Genomic DNA, 20,282 nt, shown 5'->3' with positions numbered 1-20,282 from the left:
TCAGAGTTATGCCTAAACTCTTTAAAATGCAAGTTGTAAATATTTCTTAAGGGTTCTTCTTTGTTTGTAGTTTGCAGCAACATTATGCTCTGGAACTCTTGCCTTCCTTTAATGAAATAGCTCTATTTCTTACCTCTTCTTGCCATTCATTATTTGTGCATGTTTATTGCCTCGTTGTGGATGTTTCCCTTCTATTTTCTTAGATTTACATGTTATGTTCAATTATTTGGTGAAGTGTTGTGTTGTGAAGTTTCTCCTTCTTTTCAACACCCAATTAGTTTTCAACCTACATGTGAGTTCCTTGAAGGTAGATTAGAGTCAAGATCTGTGTATTGGAGTGTTTCATTGATGTTTTGTGCAGTCATAGGCAGAGTTGTCATCATAGTTCTATCTCGGTGCATCCCCCCCTTTCCCTTTCTGCATTTAATTTATGTTCTCTTTCTCCCTTTTCCTCTCAAGCTGTAGTTTAGGTGCACCCTGATAGTAAGGAAGCCAACCTTTTTCAAAGATTTAGCCTTAGAGCGCAAGTCCCACACTTTGGAGCTGTTTCCATGTTATACAAGGATGCTTGAGGGTCATACCTCAAGCAAGGGTGTAGAATTTTGTATCAACAAGTCCTTAAGGGAAACTTACAAGAGGCATTAAACCATGTGAAGCACTAAGCAAATCAACATAGGTTTGAGCACAACTTTAAAGTTGGCGATATAGGTTCTACAAAATCTCACAAGCAATTCTTTTTGACAATGGGTAGTAGGCTAGGTTCAAAATATAATGGATTTTATTAGGGGATGGAATGCATGGGGTAGCGGCCTACAAGCTTGTATTTCCCTCTTCAAAGATCTACCTTGTTTATCATGTCTTTTGCCTCAAGAGCATGGTAAGCAACATGGGTATCTATAACATGTCTGAATATTCCAGCTTTTATGAGATGAGAGGTGATCTTAGATAGGTGTGTGAAACAAATTCACAACAACGCCATTGAGAAGTTTGTTGAAATGGAAAGGGATTCAATATGAAAATGCCCATGGAAGCTTGTTAGCATTGTATCCAAGACTCTTTCTGTCAAGCTTTGAGGACAACTTTTTTAAAGGGGGAAGCAATGTCAGAACATACATTTTTGATATATGTTTTAGCTACTGGTTGTAATTGGTTTAGGTACATATTCGTCTAAGTCAATGCATATGTCAAATTAGAACAAGAGTCCACATGTATAGGGCTGTAGTAGTTGTTATTAGCTGACTATATATTTTATTTATCTCACATTTATGGGATAATCGAAATTGTCTTCAGCTAGATTCTATATATTTTAATGACTTTGAAATCTTAGGTCATCTTGAATATATAGTATTTCGAGTCTGTTGTCCCACAAAAATCAATATTTTCTATGTTTTCAAAATGACAGCTAGGAACTTATCTAGAAACTTATCAAAGAGCATACAGTGTCACAAAATACAAGAATTCACGATCCCTCGATCATCACAGAGTGCAAGGCTTTTGCTGATAGTCTACATGATTGGTTCATTTGGAATCAAAGATTTCGACATTCTTTTCAAGTGTTTTCCAGCTTTGTAGATGTAGAATATGGATTGCATGTAATCCAATTGATTGGATGCCCTCATGACATGTAATCCATTAATTCTTCTTAACTAGTTTTACCTATTAAAAGTTGGTTGAGTTGCTCCCTTTTTTTCCTCCACTTTTTTCTCAATTGCTTTGCCTATATAAAGGAGTGCCCTCTCATTGTAAAAATCATCTTTTGTTGTATACAAGAAAGCTTTGCCAAACTTGTACAAGCATAACTTTGATTGTGTAGTACAAATTTGGGAGAAAAAGTGAATAAAAGAAGCAACTGAATTTGAAGCTTTGACTGGAAGCAATTGTGATACAAAAGATTAGAAACTTTGATTGTAGTTTGCGCCTATTGTCTTTGATTCATGTTATTATTATGTGTTCAATAATAGAGCATAAAGAGTTAGGAAACAGTCGGAGGCAAAGCTTTGACTGTGAGCGATTGTGGTGATACACAGACTAGGAGCTTTCACAATAGCTTGTATCTCCTTAATTCATAAAAATAGTTAGAATTCTTTACTTGGGGAAGTCCTTGTGCTCTAATAGTAAAGGTCATTCTTATAGCATAGATTAAGACCGAACTTAGAGCCAAACTGGTATGCTTTCAGCTAGCCTTTGAGTTAGTGTTGGTTTATTGGTATCACCGTTTACAGCTTTAGATAGAAGCGTAGTTAGGGGTTTCATCTTGCCCACTACTCGCTTTGCGGGTAAGTGGATTCTTTTCTGAAAGTTGGGAAAGAATATTGGTAATAACCTTTCAAATCTCTGAACTTCTTGCTTACCTTGAGTTGATCCACGGAACGGTGAGAAGGGAGAGTCTTCCCTTTAAGGTAGGAGAGACTTTGTCTCACACGCTATGGCTGGTCTACCTATTTTGTGATTGAATTTTACCTAGACCATCAATTGCAAAATATCCACCCAACAATTCAAGCTGAAGGGTAGGACATTTGAATAGATGCATTGAACGACTAACATGCATTGTCTTCCTTGACTTGTTGAAATCCTTTTTCAAGGGGTCATTGGCTTTTGCTCTCTTTTGGTGAAATGCTGATTGTGCATTTTTTGAAAAAGTCTGAAATGGTCATAGAAGAGGAGTACAAGTGGTAGAATTATGGGTGTTATTCTTTACATGAAGTCCACCTTTAAAATATACTAATTTAATAATGAACAGAGAATTAAAACAAAGATGACTGTTCCAAATATTGTCTTTATAGATGCATATAACGTGCAATCATATTTGAGGTAGATTGTCAAGGCTTAATTTTCTCCAAATAGTCACGAGGTCAAAACTTGGCTTGTACAAAATATTGACTACATAAATGTAATTTTAAAAGCCTTTGCTATTCCCACAAATGAGCCGCCCATACTAGAGGTATGTTTCCTAGGTGAGGTCTCTAAAATATCACTTTACCCTTTATAATGCTCAATTCATCTTTGTTAGGTATGTGCAATAGGCCTCTTGTTTGGTCCAGCATCTCTCACTTTGCTCATGTTCATCATGTTGGGTGACACCCTAGGGGTTTACAATGTGATCCTTGTCATTGTGCAAGTATGTGCGAGTTCTAGAATGGGTTCCAGTTCTGTCATTCATATATTTTTCCTTATGTTATTGCTGCAGTTTTAGCTAACAGTATGTGACATGTGGTACTTATTAATTTAGGGTACTGAATGAATGTTTCTTCTGCTCATTCTAATAGCTGTACTTAAAACAAGTTTGAAGTTATATTCCTTTGAGTCTTGGGATGGGGTGGCAAGGGGTAATGGGGATGAGACTTAGGGATGGTGGGGCCAAAGGCCTAGAAATGGGGATGGGAGAAAATGGGGGTCTTGAGGTCTTTGACAACACAGACCTTGGTGGCACATATCATTTTTGTTATTTTATCTCCATGTTTTGTGCACATGCTCTTCTTCTTGCTATTGCTCTCCCTTTTCCTAATGCTAACTCTTATAGCTTTCCTTGCTCCTAATCTTGCTATGCAACTTGTAGCTTTCCCGAGTTCTTTCAAGCTTTGAAAGTGAATTGGAGTGGGAGCATGAGGAGCACTCGTAGTTTTTGTTGGGAGTACTTAGGGTGTGTTTGGGGCCCATAAAATTGTGTAGTGATGGGTGCGTGAAAATCAAGAAAAATCTTGCTTCTTGGAGATGCTTGATGCTGGCAATGGTCTGCAGATTTTGAGAAGCGCAAGAGATGCTTGGGAGCCCCCTCAAAGTATTGAAGCCATCTTGAACTCTCCCCATTGTTGGGGAGACATCTTATGAACATTCCCTCTTTGAGAGAGATGTCTGGGGGATGTTTCCTAATTGGGGGTGATGGCGGGATGGGGTGGGATGTTTCCCAGTCTTTTGTGTCTTCAGAAACATCATTTTTCCAGAAGGAATACGTTCTCATGGAAAACTGATTTGGAAGGAACACAATTTTGACTACTTTAATAATTGTATCTATGACCCATTCAGTTACATCTGAATGTATTGTAGATATAACTTTTTTATTAAAATATGACCTTGAAGATGTAGAATAATTGGTTTGTTGGTTAAATTGGTCATACAATCTGAATTGATGAGTACCCAAACAGTAATCAAAATGGACCAAACTCAATCCAGCAATCTCTCCACTGTTTTTCTCCTCTTCCAAAAAAGGGGAGTAGAGCTTCGCAAACTAGGGTGTTGCATTTCTCTGGAGCTGAATCCTGAGAGACTTTTTGTCAATGGCAAGAAAGCAAGATTTTATGTTTTCAGCATTATTTTTTTTGGGCATAATCTTACATGTAACAGGCAATGCAGGCTATCAGCATATTGAACGATTGGCCTAAATTTCTTATATTCTTCAATGATTAAAAAAAACATAATTTTGATTTACATAGTAGTCAAGGTTTGCTTCTTTTCACCTTCTTTGGGTTGTTGGGAAGGGTTTTGTATCTGACATGGTAATTATGACATATCTTGACTGAAAGCTTTTGTGGAAATGTGAAGTGGAAAGCAACTTCAAGTAGACTTGACTAGCTTTCTCAAATCCAAGTGGCTTCTCTAATTTTGCTACATGTTAATGTTTACCTTGTGCTGCTTGGGCGTGATTGTCGAGGAAAAAATGGATATCTTGTTTTCGAAGGGTAGTGATATTGTTCTAGTGGGGAAATGATAGTTGTCTTGAAGTTTTTACTTCTTTAAATTATTTTTGGTCATTTATACTTACCTTTGAGATAATGTCTAATGCTTATTTAAGGATTTATTCGAGGCTTATATCATTTTCAGAGTAAATGAGTTTTTTGTAGTGAGAATAAAATGATTGCAAGGTTCGTACAGAAGAGAACACTGCTTAAAGTTGCTTTGGGCTACATTTTATCTTTTTTCAAAGGAAATGTCCAAACCATAGCAAGAAGTTTATTTTTTAGCATGCATCTTTATCCATTATGAGTGTGTTTGATGCTTCACTTGCTCATTATTTGACACAGGTTTGATATATGGTTTCATGATAATACTTTTGTTATGGAGTCTATATTTTGAAGAACATCAATGTAAAATTTATACCTTGAAATCATTGTTCATGCTTGCCACTCGGTTGTATGGCTAGGCATAATAATACTTTGAGGCTATTTGTTTCCAGATTCTGTGGCTAACTTACCTGAATTTCCATTCCTTTTGGCTGCTTTTGCATAGTTTTTTACAACGAATTGGACATTAGGAAATAAAAGCTTTGAATTACATTCTTGGGTTGTATTCATTCAATAGTGAAGATTATACTAATACGAGGTGTGAATTGTGTAGGGTGTGGATGAAGACGATGTTCCTGCTGCCCCTAAAGCATCTTCAATTAAGACTTGATTCATGCGGAAATTGAGTATATTGGACTCATTTTGAATACGTTTAAAATAACAAAATTCTGTACATAGCAGTGTTTCTTCACAATGTCTATGGTGATAGATGTTTCGATAACATTCTTTCATCAGAATTTGTAAGGATACTAGATTACCAGTATTATTCATTTCTGTTTAATAGATAACTGATTAGTTTGTGACTAATCCATTTATTTCCGGTGAAAAAGCAAACTCCAATTAAACATTGCGAATGTTCGTTGTCTGATAATTGGAAACAAGAAATGTTTGAGGCTTGCCATGCTGCATTTAGCCTGTGATAGACGTTGAGACTGACAAATAACTATAGCTGGTAAGGGTTGCCTAGTCTTACCAGATTTGTTTTCACTCTGTTGTGGCATTGCCTGCTGGATGGTGATATTCTCTCTTGAGATTACCCCCACTGTAACATTACAACCATTCCTTCTCTCATTTTTGCTTCAGATAGAATTTTTCATTTTAGCATCTCTGTATAGACTTCGTAATAAGTGCTTGAAATAAATTTCATGGATTGTGGAAATCCACTATCTTTAAGGGAATTTTTTTTTTCTTTTTCAAAGCAAAACTTGAAAGCAAAACCTTTTTTCGAAGCTTATAGGAATATTTTAAGAAATTCGTAAGAGGAGATGGGAGGCTGAGCAGACAAGCAAACATACTTTTTACAACCAATTAAATATTTTTCCTAGAAGCTTGTAGGATGAGAATGTCTGTACAAATGTATGATATCCATGTTCATATGAACATACACGATATATCTTTACGTAATTCTTGCACTTGCATCAGAAGGGGGTGCAAGGATTATGTCGATACAAAAATATATTTTAAGTTAAATATGATTTAAGCTGTTCATTCTTGCTTACCAGCAACAAATAAAATGAAAAAAAAATATCCAGCCACCAAATATTGATTCCCACGAGGCAATGATTGTCCATTTTTTACAGCAAAGTCATTAGAAGTGTACATACGCAAATTTCTGTAGACATATAATTCTTCTCATTATTGAGATGACACGGGGAGCATCTTGCTTGGAGGTTTTAGTGCTCAGGTTCGGTCATAAGGTGTTACATCCCAAAATTTTGACTTAATTTTAAATTTGTTCATAATTGTTGAATTTAACGGATTATCCTTTCATGATCATGTGAAATAGGTAGTTATTTATATACGTTGTATTAATTGTTAATGAAGATGGTCGTTAACCATTTTTTAGAGGATTAACAATTGCTTGATTTAAAATAACAATTATTATGTTTTAATGAATTATTATAGAACTATTATTATGGCATAAGTGTTTTTATGGGTGATTGTAGGAGAAGATCAAGAAGGGGGGAAACATTACTAAACGAAATCATCAAAATTGGATGTTCACTTAGTTCAGTCATCAGGATCGGTAAGTATGACTTTAAACTTCTTTGGAAAGGACACAACGACTTGATCACAAGATGCATTTTTGGGACCCGCATGAACTATCAAGAAAATAATCTAAGACAACATAAAATAATAAAAATAAAAATATAAAACATACCTCAATGGATTTTTAATTGATCTTCATCATATTATAATAATAAATATTTATATACATACATATAAATATAAAAATGAAATGACACCAATAAATTATAATAAGGTAATTTAATGATGTCACCCCATTGATATACTTAAATGAACGCATATAAGTATATTATAATAACAATTGAAATTATAATCTTCCAACTCTTCTTTCCAACCTTTTATTTTATTTATTTTTCTCTCTTTTTTAATCGATTTAATACTTAGAAATTTGAAAGATTTGTAGTCTTTTAATTGATGGAAGCCAAGAAGTCACAGCTAGACTTTTAAATGGAAGCTGTGAGGCATTTCCACATTTCCTTTCTGCTACCATCTTCAAACTCCTTGTCTCTACAACCTTGAATTCTATAACATCACAGGTATTTTTACATCCGCCAACACCCTTGCAATTACCAATTTAAACTCTATTCACGTTGTGTGATTTCACCTTAGTCGAGTAAGTATTTCCGGCTAGGATATAGAGGTTTAAGCGTTGAGGGCGACGTCTTAAACAACGAGGGGGAGCTGATCAGATTGCAAGTTCCCAAACATTACTTATCAGGTCACGAGTTACCTTTCTATGGTTTTGAATACATATTCTACTGCAATTGGCTAAGCTTAGGAGTCTCTTTCTCTATGACTGTGATCATATTATGTAACTTGTTGACTAATCCTTGTGAATTATATTGAGTTTTCTTTTTATTTCATTGTATCCAGAACCATCTTAAAAGAAGTTGAGTATTATCTCTTAAAAAGGAGTCACAAAATGTAGTAAGAACTTTTATGAATGTTACTGATATCAATAGCAAGATTTATACATCTTAAACTATGATAAAAGATATTAAGAGCAGAATGCTCACAACTTATCCAAAGCACTTAGGAATCACTAGCAATGAAGCCACAAAATGGTGAAGAGGTGAAAAAGGGCAAAGAGCTCATAACCTTTTAATGCACTTGGGACTCACCACTTGGTAGCTATGAAATGGTGAAGAGGTGGAATAAATTTGCAAGAAAACAAATGAGAAATCAAACATGAATAACTTAAAATAAATATATTTAATAGCTCATGCTTATCTCTATAATGAAACTTGTTGTCAAGTCGAGCGGTGGTGATTGAGTCGATGAACCCATTGAAAATTCTTGGCCAAGCTAGTTTATAGGCATGTTTGCCATCTAATGATCACTTGATGTCAGTAGCGCTAGTTATGTAAGCATGTCCATTTCATAACTGAGCTGACATTCAAAACACCAGGATACTCAGGTGGTTGGATTGAAGAACATCCCAAGCCCGATCTCGAGGTAGGGAAGGCCATTCTAATTTAATGAAATGAGTGGAAAAAAATATGGTCTGAAGTTGGAAAGTTAAGCCTATGTCAATGCTTCTCCTTTCGCCAAAGTCGAGTCAAGATAGTGAGTTGGGTAAGTGGGGTATAGAGGGTGATGGTTTGTCGAGGATTGGTGAGATGGTGAGTGGATGATAGTGGGTGAGTTGGTTGTTTAGCATTAATGGATGATGATAGTGGGTGAGGGGTGGATGATGATAGTGGGTTAGGGGGTGAGGGGCATTGCTTGCGCAACCAAATAAAGATTCTTCGATGATACTTGTATATTCCTTTTATTCTTTTCTTGTTAAACATTTACTTTACAATTATTGCAGTTGATCATGAACACAATTTTGCTAGTTAATCATTAATCTATTTATTTCAGTTGAACATGAATACAATTGTGAATAGTTAATCGCTGATCTAGTTATTTCTGTTGAATGTGATTACAGTTATTTTCTATTAATTGTTAAAAGCAGTTAATTCATGTGAAAATGATTCAGTTATCTATCTAAAAATGTTTGGAGTTTTTAGTTTAAATCGTCTTTGATTTAGATATGAAAATTCGTTTGTTACATAAGGGTTGTATGGTTTTGATATGAATTCTCCAATGCCAGGATTTAAATTGGAAGGTCTATCTGGTAAGAATAAATGTAGGTGTGAAGGGCTTGATTGTAAGGGTAGAGCTGGACGTATTTGATAGAAATAAAGAAGAATGTAGTAAATTGTTTAAACTAATTTTGAATGCTAGGGACCCTATTGCCTACATAACATGGTACAAAAGGCATTGCAAAAATGAAGAATGGCATTTAGGATTGAGCTAAACCAAAATGAATAAAATCAACCACAAACAGTATGTGAAGTTGGCTAAGATATCTTTGCCTGAATTGCTAAAATGAGGTGGACAAAAGAATGAGTTGTCAGGGATTGGGCTTGAGAGATGTGAATATAGAAGAGTGACGACAGACTCTGAGAAGTCATAAACATTTGAACAGTTTCAAGCAGATTTTGAAGTGATATTGAAGGAACTATTTGAAAGGCAAATCATTGTGAAGCTTTCTGAATTCTCTCCATGTAACTTGTAGTTCCTATGTTATCTCCTACAATGTTTGTACACTTTAACCTTTTAAAAATTTGGAAGGACACTTGGATCATAGCCGTCATCAGGATGGTCACCATATGATCCATTAAATGCAAATGCAATTCACACATATTTCAAAGTCACGCTGAATATAAAGGTATCTGTGATATATCCATCATAAAACTTCTACACTTAATGTGTGTCACTAATCCTAAACAAAAAGTAAAATCCATAAAAAATCTCTATCAAGATACCAGAGATAATGACATGGTTCCCATGGAAGGAATAAACGGGGGAATCAGAGAAGAAATTGTAGGGTTTTAGACATATGAGAAGACACTAGCACAAATCTCATCAATCGATCCACAAATGGTAAGGGAGTCACAGTCAGAGCTAGATGGGGTCATCGGACACAACGTAGGATCTGAAAGTAACGTGGTAGGGAATTAGATGGTCAGGGCACCCGTAACAACAAACAAGCAAATTTGATGGAGGCTGCTGAGCACAATGATATCTTTGGTACCAAAGACATAGTTTTGGCACACGAGGATAGTGCAAAATAGCCTCATCAACTAGAATCAAGGGAGCTTCCTCATTCTTCCAGGGCCCCCAACCAGACACATGATTCCTTTCATTCTTGGAGGAGCAAATGACAATCTACCCACAAACATTTTGAGCTTTCCAAAAGTCAACGAACCACTTGCAGGAAGAAACTATATTTACATGAATGCTAACAATATAAAAGAATAATTAGATGAAGGAAGATACAAAAGATTAAATATGTTAAAAGAGGGAAGCTTGCAACTATACTTATGAAACCGATACCACACGTCCTAGACTATACAAAGATAGGGGAACAAAGTTTAAGGTTGGTTGATACCTCTTAAACAATTAAGTGGTTTAATGATATCAAAGGTAAAGGGAAGACAGATAACTCTCAGGCAATGGACACAGTGGTACTCAAACATCTTTGTAAACGACTTGGTACCCATGAAAGAGAGGGTGTGGGCACTCGAAGAGAAGAGCCACATAGAAAGTATCACAATGAAAAGAGTCATCAAAGATAATTGGAAACTAGCAATGGAGATCAAGTCACTTAGAGAACAAATTCAGAAATTGCAATTTAATATGGAAAAAAGGAAAGTACGAAATAATATTGTTAAGATAGGGGAAAAGAGGACAACAATAGGTATCATAGGAGGAGGGGCTAGGGACGAAGATAAAAATCTGCAAATGAAAAATATACAAGATGCCATGGCCAATATGAAAATAAAAGAAAACCAACTCAGAGAGCAAATTGAAGAAGTTAGATCATGGGCTAACATAATAAAGGGGCCAACAAACACTTCTAATGACAACATAGAAAAACAAGTGCGGAGGCAGATTAGAAAGGAAAAGGAAAGAAGTGAGAAAGCAACAAATATCATCATCAAAGGGCTAAGAGACTATGGAGAACAAAAAAACACAACATATCTAGTTAAAGACTTCTTTAAAGACCAATTAGATTGGCATGGAACAACCATACAAGCACATAGAATCATAAAATGGATAAGAGGGGGCAAGGATAGGCATGTTAGAGTAACAATGAAGAATGCAGGGGACAAGAACAACATTTTAAGTAATAGAAAATTTCTCAAAGGCATGCATACATATCTCGATGATGACCTCACCTTAATAGGAAGAAAGAAGAAGGAATGGGAAAAAGTGAAAGCAGCAAGAGAAAACGACAAATGGGCATGACTACAAAATGGCAGAGCCCAAATCAGGACAAAAATAGGACCAAGACATGACCAAGCACTAGAAGAACTACTTCTGAATATCAAAAATCCACCAAGCATAATCGAGTTCACACAAGCATTGTTGAGCACTAGTATATTCTGAGTCTTCCATCAACGAGCCCCCTTATTGATTGAGCTACTTGGTCAACACAACAACCAAGCATAATCGAGCTATGCAGTATAAATGGGGCTCCTAGTGTATGTCGAGTACCTTCAACGATTGAGTGCCACGTTAAAATAACCGAGTAATACTACTCCAATGGAGCACCTTGGTTAACATTGCATCCAAACTACTTAGTAATGACCGAGCCACACATCTTTCTTTGACCGAGTCCCTTAACTCCAAGTTTAAAACACTCGAGCATGTAGGATTGCCAACTAGCCGAGGATGCACCTATATTATGATGACCGAGCGGAAGAACATAGTGATGATTGAGTGTCAACAAATTAGCAATTTGTGAAAGAATCAAGATTTGATGTTGACATAGTTGAATTTACGAATTGGTCAAAATGTGTAAATGATAAGGATTGATGAGTTGGATTATTGAATACATGAAATGAATTTGTTAAGTGATTTAAGGCAAATATTTAAAGAGAAGTTTCCAAAAGTTTCAAGGAAGGAGTAGAAGGATAAAATAATGAACAAATTCAATGAATGTGATCAAACCCTAAGATCTACAGTTATGTTTAAGCAGAAAAAGATTAACCTATCTATTTAAGGAGACACATGAGAGTATTTACGGTGTTGGCTAGCAAGAGAACTTGCGAACAAGTGAAGAACAAATTTGCAAGAGAAAAGTAAGAAGTTAGTAATTGCAAGATTTCTTGAAGGGCTTCCAAGAAGATCAGAGATGGAGAATATGATGAAGTCCAATCAATAAACCATGAATGAGCCAAATGGAGATTTGACTTTACAAAGTGAGTTGTATTTTATTAGATCAAACCTAACTGTTACTTTTTAACCATTGTGGCAGTAAAATCCTTTAATCAAGGTTGACCTAATAGTCATATTGTAAATCCTTTAATCAAGGTGACATTCTAATAGAATGTTCAAAATTCCTTTAATAAGGCCACTCCTAATAGGGTTATTAAATCCTTTAACGTCACACCTAATAGTGTGTTTTGTAACCTTTAACAGGGTTGTCTCTTAACCAAGCTCATTTCAAAAGAGTGAACAAGTGGTAGCATGTTACTTGGTGGCCTTGTCCAAATTGGGTTTCCACATTAAATCCTAGTGTCATAATTGTGTGAATATATATTTTTTATGTCTCATGCTATTTGCTATTATATATTTATGTTATTTGGCATATACTAAACATAGAGCTAGTGATGAGATGATAAGTTGGATTACTAATGAATTTCTCTATTGGCTGAGTGGATTTATGAATTTGTTTGAGTTGATTAAAGTTGTTAAAAGTTAAATTGGTACATATAGGCCTGAGGATAACTAATTCACCTCCCTTCTTAGTTATTCTAATCATTCTAATAATTGTTGTCAAAGAATTTGGTGCTTGTACGAAAAATTTGAAGGGATTTAAGCTAAAGATCAATATGTACAAGAGAGAGGTACCCAAGTTTAACAAAGAGAACTTTCCCAACATGATAATGCTGTTAGAAACAATAGTCCACCAATATAACTGGGGGGGGGGGGGTGTGAATTAGTTATCCAATAATTATCAACCTTAAATAATTTTAAACATTCAATCAAAGTAAACAACAACCATACAAAGATGCACATACATAATTACACTAGATATGTTAACTAGGGAAACCCATGATGAGAGAGAAAACCTCGGTGAGAATGATGCCGACAAGATGATGTACTAATATAAATATTCCTTGTTACAGGATGGACCCTGTTCTGGGGCAAGATCACAGAACTCCCTGTCTAATTGATCTTTCAACTATTCTTGTAGAATAATTTTTATACTATACTTTAACTTCTTTCCCCTATACTGTCAGCTAGACCAATCACTGTCAGACCTTGTAGACCAGGCCATGAACCTCGAATACAAGTATCAAACTTTGGATCTCACAATAAAACCTCAGCAATGAAGTTTCCTTCACATTTGCTCTGCTCTTCTTATCTTCGCATTCCGCTCTTCATGCTTCTTGCAATCATTCGTACATCTCATTCATCTCATACATGATAAAAGAAAATGTCCTTCCTTTATACCGAATCCATTAAAAAATTCCCTAAGTCGACTATTACACCTTTTCATTTAATTATTATAGGACCTCATTAAGAACACCTTACACTTAGCGATAACATTAATCTTTCGCTTTGTAACTTGAATAAATTTTCATACATGTAACATTATGATGAGTGAGTTTAGCTACGTCATCTCCAAAATGTCTTCTTCACATCTTTAACTTGGGCTTCTCAGAATAACAAGTATGCTAAGAGATATAACAACTTTAACAAAATATGCTTTTGTAAACTCTATCTCATAACAGTCTTCATCGAAACTTGCATAACTTCTTTCAGACTTAATCACTTATGCTTCTGACGTTAGCTGCATATACTAGACACTTAGTATAATCTCCCTTTAACCTTGCTTAGTGAAAATGCTCAACTAGTTGTCCATACCAACTTGATCTTTACTCCCGTTCTTCTATCAGATACCACACAAAACTACTATGTTGATATCAATGACAAACACAATCATGAAGTAACATCTCATCATAACAACAATCTAGTCATGTTTCTACAATGCTCCCCCATATAAGTATCATCAACATTCATACGTCCACAAATGCTGGCTAACATTGCATCTATCCGGAGTTAGATATTTTGCACTATAATACTTGGAAAATGAATACATTGAAGTTCCTAGACTCACAAAAGTTGAAAAAATAAAGGAGAAGCAAGAGAACAATCAAATGATAATAGATCTAGCATCTTCCCTAAGTTATGTTGAATTTGATGATGTGAAGGATCACACTATTGCAGAGAAAATGTGGGATAAGTTGACAAAAAATCATGTAGGAGACAAAAATTTGTTAAGGGCTAAAGATGAAAGTTTGAGAGGCAAGTTTGAAGACATGAGAGTGGAAGAAGGAGAAACCGTTGCATGGTATTGTGGCCAAATTAAAGAGCTAGTAAATGCAATTAGAGGAGTTGGAGCACAAATATTTGAAGAAACTAACCAGAAAGGTATTGAGATCTTTACTTTCTATTTATGCCATTAGAGTATCTTCAATACAAAAACTAAGATGTACACCTGGTAATGATTTGACCTTGGACAGTCTAATTGGTTGACTCACTACATTTGAATTGCCAAATTTTGATAATTATACACCTTCTAGTATTGAATGTGCTTTTAAGTCTCAACTAACCCTTGATAGATTTAAAAGAAAGAAAAGTTCAAAGAAGAAGCCTGTGGACAATGATAGTGAATCAATTGATGATCTTGATGATTTAGAAGAATTATTGGCAAGAAGGCTACCAAGAGGAAAAGTAAAATACAAAGGTAAACTTCCTATGATTTGTTTTACATTTAGCAAAGTTGGTCATATTGCTGCAAGGTATCCTGATTGAGATGAGAAAGAAGAAAGGAAAAAAAAAAAATTCCAAGGAAGGAGAGACAAAATAAACAATCGAGATAATAGACTACAAAAGAAAAGGTAAGAAATCTTGTGACATTGCTGAAGAAGATGCTTTTGAAAGTGACTGTGATGAATGTGATAAAGAAATTGTTTATTTTGCAATGAAAGATGAATTTGATGAAGATGAAAAGCTAGAGAAAAGTGCTCTAATTTCACATGTCAGTAAGAATGATGAATGCATAATAGATATTGGTTTCTCACATCATCTGATTGGTGATGCAGGTAAATTTGAAAAACAAGAACATTATAATAGAAGTTGTCTTAAGTTTGGAAATGATGTACCATATTATATGAGAGGTAAATGATCAATTATATTGAATGATAAGATCAAATGTGATAATGCATATTGGGTTTGTAGAAGTTGAGAAAACTAACTCCACAGATCCTCAAGAACACCTGCATGCAAATATCCTGCAATGAAGAGAAATCAGAAAATAGAAAAAGTAGAGCTTAGAAGTTCTCAATAATGTGAGAGCGAAAATGTATTCTAAGTTATGAAAACAAAAATACAAAAGTTCAACCTTTTAAGGTGAACGAAACCCTAAAGGAAAGAAAACTAGGTCTACGCATTATAATTAATATAAAATATTAATTATATGCACCTAAGAGAGCTAAAGCACCTAGAGTAATAAATAACTTACTCTAACAGGTTGATGAACTAAAATATAATCTATTGAGTGTGGCACAACATAATAGTGTAGGCTACAGAGTTTAATTTTAAAATAAGAAGGCAAACATTTATAATACTACTGGTGAACTGATTGGAAGTGGAGAGAAAACAAGAGGTAACTTGTTCTATCTCGACATTTATGAAAACACATGTTTATTTGCACAATTTGAAGATGTTTGGTTATGGAATAAATGGTTATGTCATGTGAACTTTGATAATTTATTAAGCATTAGTAAGATGGAAAGAGTAAGAGGATTACCAAGATTGAGAAAACTTGATAAAGTGATGTACAAGCAATGTCAAATGTAAAAAATGACTAGTCTAGTTTCAAGAACAGGACTTATTCTTATGATGATGTTTTAGAGTTGATTTATACTAATTTATGTGGTCCTATTGGAATGCAAAGTTATTATGCTAACAAATACTTTATTCTATTTGTTGATGATTTTTCTAGAATGATGATTGTGATATTTCTTAAAGAAAAATCTTATGCTTTTCAAATGTTTAAGTGGTATTTGGCTAGAGTTGAAAAGGAAACAGGAAAAAATATGAGCTGCTTGAGATCAGATAGAGGAGGTGAATTCATATCTAAGGAATTCAATGTTAAAATCCTAGGATCATTGCAAATGTAATTGTATTGCCATCTTGATATATACTTTTCAAATGCATCAGTCTCCTCTTATATGTATTGCAATGACACATGGAGAGACATGTCTCCTCATAACAGATGTCTATCTATTATAATTAATAAAATTACAAATATATATAATATCTCATATATTAAATACATACATACATACATACATATATATATTTATACTAATCTCATAGGTTTAACCGACTGAAGCTACCAAACATTAACACTCCCTCTTAGTTAGGGAGGATAAACAAGAATTTGAACAACATATTACTTCAATGTAAAAATGGTTTCAGGATATCAACTCATTTGACTTCCTAGTTTATTGAATGCCAACTCATTTGGTAAATGTCAACTCATTTGTCATTTTAAAGTCAACTCATTTGACTTTGAATATCTACTCATTTGATATTTGAATGCCAACTCTTTTGACATTCGTGAATGTCAACTCATTTGAAATTCACTAAGTTCTTAAATGTTCATAAGGTATGTACACTTGCATTCTCATAATGCATACCATATAAACATCCACCATGCAAAGTATAATCTATCATGATTTGCATAGACATCGTAAGATATCCATCACAATAGATTAAGTTATAAATGATAGTTAATCGAAAAATAGAATTAGAAATTTATTCTATTCTCGATCATATACACATCAAAGATTAATTTAATTAATATGCATTCATTTATAACTGTCAGCTAAAAATAATCACAGATTACCTCCCATGTACCTGCGTCATAAAAATCGCTAGCTAGCTAATGCAATTATCTATTGAGATGCTGACTTGGACACATAAATTATTCATTTTCTTCTCTTCATGTTAATCATTTCTTATTTCAGTCTGAACACTATCACTTCATTAATTTCTCAAAGCAATATATATGTATATTGATATAAAATGTATGCTCATGCTCAAATCGATTCAATTCCGCATGCTTCCAAAATGACTCAAAACTTTTTAATTTTGATTTATTCAAAAAATCTCACCTACCAATATCTAGCTCAACCAAAAACTATTCTAGATAGACCCACCAATATCTAGCATGATCCTCCAATATCTAGCTCGACCCAAGAAAAACTGTTCTCTGTGGCTAATCTGACTTCTTTTCCTTTTATAAAAATTCATCACAGGTCATTTTTTTTTACACTTCCATTAGTAGGAAAAAACATTCTCTACAAGAAAGAACTCTAGAAACACTACATTAACACATGCATCTCCTCTTTTTGCAGGAAATCCTTCTATTCATAGAACACATGCAATTCTTTTCCAGATATTCTACGTTATCTGTCACACACTATTATTCCAAATAAATTTGTAGATCAATGTGTCCATATTACATTATTGTCTCCTTAAAAAATGCATATCTTAGCGGACGCATATATCTTAGCCCATCATTTTAAAAATCCATATAGCAACGAAGAAGAACATTTCATACACATAAAACTTCAGATAATATCTGCCCATTATTTCATGTAGAAACAATTATGTAGTAAACGTCACAGACACCAAACACTGACAAGATACTCCAAAAACTATTTGCTGTAAAGAGCCTCTAGCAAGATGCTTGACACCAAGTTAAGGAGAAGAGTAACAACCTAGTCAGGTATTCATGAGAGCTCCAACCTTGATGGCAACCTCTAGGTGCTTTACACAAATCAATTTGGATATTTGGACATTGCTTAGCACATGCAACATCATGTCGTCTAAGTTGTAACACTTGTGATAAAAAAGGCAATATGCCTGTGTGGAAGGAAATACATGCCAGCATTGTTTACATAAATTTGAATTGTAATGAAGAGTTCCTCTGGAATAAGTTGGTTCTAACTTCTTTATATTCGCAATTTGGCTCTGATACCATGTTAAAATCTTGGGATCATTGTAAATGTAGTTTTGTTGCCATCTTGATATATACTTTTCAAATGCATCAATCTCCTCTTATATGTATTGCAAATGACATATGGAGAGACATGTCTCCTCATAAGACATGTCTATCCATTATAATAAATAAAATTACAAATATATATAATATCTCTTATATTAAATATATATTAATACACACACACACACACACAACACACACACACACACACACACACTAGTCTCATAGGTTTAACCGAATGAAGCTACCAAACATTAACATTCAATACATTCCACAATAAAAAAGGAGTCAAAAGATAAATGTCAACACTAGGGACTCCACCACAAAATGGGATAGCTGAAAGAAGAAATAGATCAATTATGGACTATGCAAGAACACTGATGATGGAAAAGAACGTTTCACAAAAGTATTGGAGAGATGCTATAAGTACTGCTATTTATACACTAAACTATGTTCAAGTGAAGAAAGGAACATAAGACTATGGCTTATGGTACAAGAAGAATGACATGTTTGTATTGAAAGATTGCATAGATGTTAATTAGGCTAGAAACATCAATGACGGAAAAAGTATAAGTGGAAGAGCTTTCATTTTTGGAAAGGTATTGATTTCATGGACAAGCAAGAAACAAAATTGTATTTCACAATCTACAATAGAAGCTGAATATGTTACAACAACAATCAATTGTTCAAACATTGTGTGGATCAAGCAATTGTTGGAAGCTGTGAAGGAAGAGATTATTGAATCTGTAGTGATATGTTGTGATAACACAAGTTTTGTAAAAATATCTAAAATCCATATGATGCACAAATACCAAGAATATTTCAATTAAGTATCATTACTTGAGGGAATTAGTGCAAGAAAAAGAAGTGAGATTGGAATATGTGAACACAAAGGAGCATATAAATGATATATTCACTAAGACACCGCCTAAAGATGATTTTGAGTATCTAAGAGGTAAGCTAGGGGCCATTCCCCTATCAAAAGTAAACTAAGAAGAGATGAAACATTGCATCGATTGTTATGATCAAAATATCTTAGAGATTGATGTAGGAGGTCACACTTTAGGAGTTTCTTAAAGCTATGAAAATTAGAAAAATTACACGAATTGATGGAGTTGGAAGTAGAAGATGATGAGAAAGAGATATTTCAAAGATTAGTTAGTACATAATGTGATAAAGAGAAGATATGTATAAGTGGATGATTTCTTTGGCATTGTTGTCAAAGAGGGAGAAATGTATGACAATTACTATCCAATAAAAAAGGGAGAATACATAGTGAAGCTACCATCTAGTTACAATTAGAGAGAGAAGTATGTCAAGCTATATGGAGATGAATGTAAAAGAGGGAGTCACTAAAATTGGTGTCATCATGAAAAATCATAATTGGTATCATAGAGGGAGAAATATGAAGGAAGAAAAGAGAGATATTATAATAGATTTCATAGATGAGAATCATAATGAAACTTTGGATATGAATGAAGATCTGATACAAATCACAAAGGGAGATGATAGTGAAAATCATGAGAAGGATTTTTTCATTGCATGGTAACTAAAGGTATTTCCATCAATACCAAAGAGGGAGATTGTTGGGAACTACAATTGGAACAATTGTTATGTTGTCATTGATGTCAAACCTTATTGGTAGAGTGTAGAGTGCCATATCAGTTGATTGATGAAGATGATTTGAAAATAAGAGATAACAAGGTGAGCTATAGAGTTGTTGAGTAAAGAAGAGTTAAGTATGATGGAATTACAATGGGCACTTGATCCATAGGTATTTGACAAGATTATGTGTTATTTGATCATTGTATTAAGAAAATAAGACATTTAAGTTAAAGTTAGGAAGAGATTATTGATGAAACTCAAGAAGGAGAGCAAAACCCCAAGCATGACTAAGTGACAACTTACAAGGTCAATGAAGAAGTTGAAGCAAAAGATTAAGAAACTTAAGTAATAGCCGAGAAAAACAATATTATGCGAGTGATGGTAATGACCGAGCAAGATAAATAAGAAAGTTGTAGTACCAATTGAGCTCAAAGATAAACAAGCAAGCCAATGTAAGTCAAGCAATATAGAATAGTAGACACTGAGCTACCTAGTGATGATTGAGAAGAAGAACGTAGTAATGAATATGTGTTAGCAAATTAGCAGTTTATGAAAGCATCAATATTTGAGGCTGACAGAGTTGAATTTACAAATTGGTTAAAATGTGTAAATGATAATGATTGATGAGATGGAGCATTTAATGCATGAATTGAGTTTGATAAGTGATCTTAGGTAATTATTTAATGAGATGTTTCCATAAATTTAAAGGAATGAGTAGAAGGAAAAAAATG

The 20,282-nt window shown here is 34.2% G+C and overlaps 1 protein-coding gene across 1 annotated transcript in view; it reads left to right on the top strand.

Annotated features, from left to right (window-relative positions):
- The window catches only part of LOC149535133 (vacuolar protein sorting-associated protein 60.1-like), a 51,180-nt gene extending 45,415 nt beyond the window's left edge, over positions 1–5,765 (top strand). Inside the window, exon 7 of the mRNA XM_089806474.1 lies at positions 5,332–5,765. Within this exon, the coding sequence (XP_089662600.1) occupies positions 5,332–5,388 (57 nt within the window). The 3' untranslated portion in view covers positions 5,389–5,765. The remainder of the gene's footprint in view (positions 1–5,331) is intronic.
- Positions 5,766–20,282: the final 14,517 nt, after the last annotated feature.

Source organism: Cupressus sempervirens, chromosome 10 (genome assembly GCF_028749045.1).
Source record: "Cupressus sempervirens isolate cs-2001-9-10 chromosome 10, ASM2874904v1, whole genome shotgun sequence".
Taxonomy (NCBI): Eukaryota; Viridiplantae; Streptophyta; class Pinopsida; order Cupressales; family Cupressaceae; genus Cupressus; species Cupressus sempervirens.
This window is presented reverse-complemented; position numbering and strand designations above follow the sequence as displayed.